Genomic DNA, 6844 nt, shown 5'->3' with positions numbered 1-6844 from the left:
GGCATGTGGGGTGAAGAGCAGTCATGCTCTGCCACAGCACATCCTCTTAAACAGCGGCTTCGTAAGTCCTTTCCCATGACTGTGAATCCCATGGGGTTGTGCCTGTGAAATGTGAGGGAATCTGCTGGGCTGAGACAGAGAGCTCCTTTCTTATTTCTTTAGCACACTATTGCTATGCACAATAACGTAAAATGGTGACACTTGAATTTGAAGAGGAATTGCCTGAGTTCTTTTAAATGCAGAACTCTGGAAAAGCAACATTTTAAATTGTAAACCCAGCAGCTGATCTTGTTTTCTTTTAAAGGACAAAATTAAAATCAAACAAACAAACAAACAGATTTTTAGTACTTTCTGTCAAACTTCAGTTCTGCTTGAGTTTTTCCGGATGTGCTGTGCTGCCTTGTCAGAAATAGCCTCTGTGAAACTGGCCCTGCTGCCTCCCACAGTCCATCACTCCCAAGTACTGCAGACTCTCAGTGAGGCACGCATATATACTTGTTTGCACACACAGACCGGGTTTTCATCCCTCCTGCCTGAAAACACACAGGGAAACATCAGAATATCTGTAGAGAAAAGAATTCTGATTATTCACTTATTCTGTGTCTGTAAACTTTCTAGGACTGTTGTGATCCAAGGAGAATAGAGTTCAGTGGTCATGGTGGTGTTGGGCAGACGACTGGACTAGATGATCTTAGAGAGCTTTTCCAACCTCAATGATTCTACGAATCTAGGAAGATACACAGAAGCCTTTGCTTTAGCTACCCTTCTATTCTCAGGCATCAGAGTTTTAAAAACATTGGGATTTACAAAGTGTTGGGATGGAACATCAAAAGTTGATGCAGCAGCAGTTTCAGTCCCCAGCCTGGGACAGGGGTGCAGACCCTCTCTGACTCACAGCGCTGAGCTCAAACTGAAGAGAAAGGGGGGATAACTCGACCCCCTGAGTGGCATGGGACTTTGTTCACCCACCCCACGGATCAGGCAGCAGGTCCATAGCTGTCCCTACTCTGTCTCCCCTGCCGGTATGGACAGCATGAGGTCAAGCACATAACTGCTGTCTGCAGCATTACTGAGCTTTATGCTTATTCCTTTCATGCTCAATCCAAGTAAAACATGTAAAATTGTCTTCTGGCAAGCTCTGCAGGCTATTAATACAGCTATTTAAAAAGTAACATTCGGTTGTGAAAACGTCACATTTTCACTGCACATCTGTGATGAAGCCATTATCTTAAAATAGCAAACCTGATTTATTCCCCTGATGTGGGTTTTTTCGATCTTGAATTGGTAAAAAAACAAGACTCATACTTTATCTTTTTATACACAATTTACAAACAGTGTAGGTGGAGTGCTACTGCCAAGGTGCCTAAAAGCTATTCTAGTTATGAAATCTCCAGCGAAGCACTCACATTAAGATGCAACCTGAATGAACAAAGAGCTTCAGGAACTGCCAGCAACAATCTGAGCAAACTTACCTGCCAGCCAGTGGAGCACAATTGCAGCACGAGGCTCACTGCGCTATATCTATCATCCTGGTCACTTCTGAGACAATGTGACTAAGAGAGACACACGTACAAACTGAATAATCCTTGGATGTTTCGGTTCATCTTTAGCTCTTTGCCATCGATAAACACACCGACGTTTTCAAAGTGACTAATGATTTTGGCTTGCTGGTGGGATGAAAACCAAGCACTTTAAGGACCTTGCTTTCTGTAGAGATGAAAACTGGATCTGTTTCTTTGAAACCATAGGTAAATGCAGATTTATTTTCCTGCAGTGTTCATCCCACCAGCAGGCTTCAATAACTGAATTTAACAAGAGGTAAGCACATTCAGACAGTAAATCCATCCATGCCAGAGGACCTCTATGGCAGATGATCTCAGTAAATGTTCATAGACATTGACCAGACTTGTCCCATGGAGCCAAAATTGGTCTGAGACCAACTTCCCAGGATGGGGCAGGCACCCGAATCCATCTCTGCACTGCTCCCTCCTGTGATGTGGCAGCAAGAGGGAGATATATATCCTTCAAAAGCCCTCTGAGCATTCTGTAATAGGTAGACATTTATCCATATCATCTCACCAGAAAAAAAAATAAGTATACATCAAGCCAAAATTCTACTTCAGAGGGAAAAGATAAAAGACAAATTAAAACCACAAAGCACCACTCTAATTCAAAGCATTTTTGAACCAAAATTAAAATTCATCTTAATGGATGGTTTGATCAAATGTGGGCTTTTGTTGTTTGTTTTTTTTGGGATTTTTGTTGTTTTTTCTTCTTAGTTGTTTGTTATCGCGTGTGAGCAAAAGAGCTGTACCTGCTTGTAGCTCTGCTGCTTTTTTATAATGATGCCCAAATCCTGGCTACGTCCGTCACCCTGGGCAGGCATTTTCTGTATTTGGAGTCATACAAGCTGTGCCTGTACTAAAGGTAGCGGAACATGGCTGGAGCCTCACGTCATCTTCACCTGTGGTGGATCCCGTTATCATCCACACCGTTAACCCATTCTTTACCTCCAGTGACATGCCTGGCTGCTGCCTCAGGCAGTGCCTGACTTGAACAAGGAGGTAGGAGCAGCTGGGGAATAAAGTCTGCTGGGCTGGGGAGTAAAGCCATTCTGGTTGGGAAAGGAGGAAAGGTGAGACATGGATGTGGCCAAGAAGCACCAGGTGTCTTCAGAACAGAGAACTGTCCTTATCCCTCTTGTAGTTCTAGTGTGGACAAAGCCACAGAGTGCAGCATGGTCTGCAGCACGGCTCTGCCTGAGCGAGGGTAAGGGGAGAGTTTCCAAAGGCAGAGGAGATGCACGGAACAGGGCTCAGAGAGGGCTCAGCACCGGAGGAGATGGCTGTGGGAACCAAAGGGAGGTGGCAGGAATTGTATTTCTTCTCCTTCTCCTTCTCCTTCTCCTTCTCCTTCTCCTTCTCCTTCTCCTCCTTCTCCTTCTCCTTCTTCTCCTTCTCCTTCTCCTTCTTCTCCTTCTCCTTCTCCTCCTTCTCCTTCTCCTTCTCCTTCTCCTTCTCCTTCTCCTTCTCCTTCTCCTTCTCCTTCTCCTTCTCCTTCTCCTTCTCCTTCTCCTTCTCCTTCTCCTTCTCCTTCTCCTTCTCCTTCTCCTTCTCCTTCTCCTTCTCCTTCTCCTTCTCCTTCTCCTTCTCCTTCTCCTTCTCCTTCTCCTTCTCCTTCTCCTTCTCCTTCTCCTTCTCCTTCTCCTTCTCCTTCTCCTTCTCCTTCTCCTTCTCCTTATCCTTCTCCTTCTCCTTCTCCTTCTCCTTCTCCTTCTCCTTCTCCTTCTCCTTCTCCTTCTCCTTCTCCTTCTCCTTCTCCTTCTCCTTCTCCTTCTCCTTCTCCTTCTCCCCCCTCCCCTCCTCTCCCCCCCTCCCCCCCCCCCCTCTCCTCTCCTCTCCTCTCCTCTCCTCTCCTCTCCTCTCCTCTCCTCTCCGATGCCTCTGATATTCTTGTGCCTGATAAAAAATAAATCCATTGTTAAGCACTGGAACAGATACCGTGGTTCAAAGTGAGGAGCTCAGGGCATCACAGAATTGGAATTGGCAGCTTTAAGTCATTCATCTATCTCTTTGTTCTTGCACGCAGATGCTAAACCACAATTAAGTTCCCTACCCCCAGAGGCAGCCACAAAGGTTTTCGAACATATGTTCCTAAAAGACAGTACCTTAGAGAGAGGTTCCCAGATCCTGAGTGTCTGCTCGGTGCCCTCCAGGTACACAGGCTGGGAAGCACACGGGGCAGACGAAGCTCTGCTGAACTGTGTGACTGAGATGTACCAAGTGCACTGCAAGCCTCACCCCACCGTGGTCTCTGTCTGTGTTTATAAATGAGTTAATAAATCTCCCACACACTTCCTCCCTGGCTGTCCGTCCCCTCTGAGCATTTCTTTGCTGCTGCAGAGGCTCCTTGGGGTTTTGCTGCTCCAGAGAACGTCTGTAGCCAGGAAGAACAGGGAGGAACTCTGGAAGTTTTCAGAACGGGAGCTGTGCTGTGCAAGGATCCTGCAAGCTAAGCATGTCCCCAGCAAAGCTCTTTTCTAGGCTTTTCTGCTGGAAGTTGTGTTTGTCCACTTATGTTAATCTTTCCTCTGATAACAGCTGGCTACAAGCACCAGGTTAGACCTTAGATATTTGGGTGCTATCTCAGTGCAAACAGAACCTCTATCCCCAGACCCTTTGTGCCAGCGCTCGGGCGTAGGTTCTGGAGGGGGGTATTTCTGAACAGTATTTCATCCTGTCCGATGAACCACTGGGATCCTCAGCAAAGCAACCAGCACAACGCAAAACAAGCGGTGGCCTGGGAATCCTCCCTCAGGAATCTCCCTTCTGCCTTGCCGCTTTTTTATGGGATGTTCCCTCGTTATTCTTTTTCCTTTGTTCCAGGTACTGGTGTGTGCAGAGCAGAATAAAGACACTAATCCCAGGTTAGTCCGACGCGAAGTGCCTGGCAGGAGGCCAAAACAGGCCAGTTCTGGTGTGTGATCCTGTCCCCATACCTTCTGCTGCTTCACCCTTCCCAGGTGAACACTGACCATTTCTTCTTACCCTCTCCACCATAGTTAAGACTGGACAAAACGTGGCTTAAGATGAACAAAAATATAGCTGTGTATTTTGAAGGCATTAAAGATTTTGGGACATTTTACTTTATCTGTGGGAGGATGCAAGTCAGGAGAATCATGACACCTTTCTGCACGCCTGGCTGAGGGCCGTCCTGCAGCACGGCAGTGAGATCCTGGGAGTCACTGTCACCTCCCACCTGTGGACTTGCCCCTGCAGATCTCCCGTCCCTCTGAGGGGCACGGTCAGTACCTGCCAGACCTCACCTGGAAGATGGCAGTAGGTGATCCTTAGTGTTAGGAAGTTTAGCCATTCCTATGATATTATTTTTAAAACACTCTTTTATCAACACAAGAGCTAGCCCCACCACAGCCCCAAACATCGACCTGATGCATATCTAATTCATACAATCCTGTGCTCTTCTACAGCAAATCCTGAAGATTTTAAGTAACTCCAATCTAATATTTCTGCATCATATAAAGAGAAATAATCAATTCTTTTGACCTTTTACAATGAACAGGTGCCTTTTATTAGAGATATCACACACACACATTACATTAAATGAGAAACAACAGCTGGAACATTAGACTTGGCAAGACAGCAAGACTCAGCAACAAAAAGAGATGCAAAAGCAGCAATTTCCATCACTGTAGGTGTGTATGGCACTTCAGAAACACAGATGAAGGCCGAGCCTTTCTTACAGAGGGACTGAGAGTGCTGCAGGCCAACTTAACAGGACCTTAACAGCGAACACTTGGTATTCAGCCTCTGGAGCTGAGCTCCATCTCGGGGGACATTTCCAGTTAAACAGCTAATGACTGGAATATTCTGAGTAGCTCCAAACTCTCGGCCCCAGCCTTGTCTTGTTGAGCTTGCTGTAACATGCGGTGAGGGAACACAGACCCCCACACAAGAGCCTGAGTGAAGCTTACACGCTATTACCTGGCTGCTAGAATTTGCATAATGTTTGCTGCAGAGGTTCCTTGATCCACCCCATCATGTGACTTGAAAAGAGAGGTCTTAAAGGTCTTTTTCAACCCAAATGAATCTACAGCTCTATGCAGCCCATTTTTCTTTAATTGTCTCCCTCTACTTGGGGCTTCCATCCGTACATATCACTGATGTTAGTGCTTGGGGTGTTCACAGGCTGCTGGGAAGGACAAAAGCGCTGTGGTGTGACAAATCATGGAAGATCACAGCTCTAGGTTGAGGAACAGCGTCTGAGTGGATCTGCAGTTCTTCCACCCGGCAGTGACCCATGTGGGTGGAGCACCAAGACACCAGTCCACTGGCAGAATGGGTGGAGGAAGCTACCACTCGGGTTCGCTCTTCCTCCGCAGTGCTCTGAGCAAAGCCTCACGGATGTGGCTGGATTTTATGCTGTAGATAATGGGGTTGAGAGCGGGGGGAATTATAAGGTAGGTGTAGGCCACCAAAGTGTTAATCAGAGGGGGAACGTTCTTTCCAAAGCGATGAATCATGGACAGTCCGATCATTGGGATGAAGAACACCAGAACAGCACAGATGTGGGAGACACACGTGTTCAAAGCCTTGAGACACTCCTCCTTGGTTGCAAGGCTGACAACTGTTTTAATGATCAGGATGTAGGACAGCACAATGAAGATGAAGTCCATCCCCACCGTCGATAAGAGGATAATCATACCGTAGAAGACATTGACTTTTATATCGGCACATGCTAGCTTCATGATATCAGGATGGAAACAAAAAGAATGAGAAAGCTCAGTCTTCCCGCAGTAGGTTAGTCTCTTGAGCAAGAAGGGTATAGGAAGAAGGGAGACCATAGCTCTCAGTACAATTGCCAGGCCTATTTTTATGACAGTTGTCTTGGTCAGTATGGATGGGTGTCTCAGTGGGTGGGAGATGGCAATGAAGCGGTCAAACGCCATTGCCAGGAGCACGGAGGACTCAATGAAGGACAGTATGTGGATGAAATACATCTGCGTGAGGCAAGCATCGAACCCAATCCTTCGCATGTTAAACCAAAAAATGCCCAGGGTAGTAGGCAGTGTGCACAGAACCAAGCCCAGGTCAGTGATTGCCAGCATGGAGAGGAAGTAGTACATTGGCTCGTGAAGACTTTGGGTCTTCTTTATGATGAATAGGATCACGCAGTTTCCCAAGAGAGCAATAAGGTAGAGCACACAGAAAGGGATGGAGAGCCAGTGGTGAAAGCCTTCCAGGCCTGGGATGCCCATCATGAGGAAAGCTGAAGGCTGATAGAAGGAGCCATTGAGTTCCCACGCGGTATGAGAGTCATGCTCCAT

At 46.8% G+C, this 6844-nt stretch overlaps 1 protein-coding gene across 1 annotated transcript; it reads right to left on the bottom strand.

Annotated features, from left to right (window-relative positions):
* Positions 1-5869: 5869 nt before the first annotated feature.
* LOC104271590 (olfactory receptor 51G2-like) lies at positions 5870-6844 on the bottom strand. The gene has a single exon (XM_009866303.1). It carries the CDS (start codon positions 6842-6844, stop codon positions 5870-5872), a length of 975 nt encoding a protein of 324 aa, XP_009864605.1.

Source organism: Apaloderma vittatum, unplaced genomic scaffold, assembly GCF_000703405.1.
Source record: "Apaloderma vittatum isolate BGI_N311 unplaced genomic scaffold, ASM70340v1 scaffold14093, whole genome shotgun sequence".
NCBI lineage: Eukaryota > Metazoa > Chordata > Aves > Trogoniformes > Trogonidae > Apaloderma > Apaloderma vittatum.
Note: the sequence above shows the minus strand (reverse complement) of the source record. Positions and strands in the feature narration are given on the sequence as shown.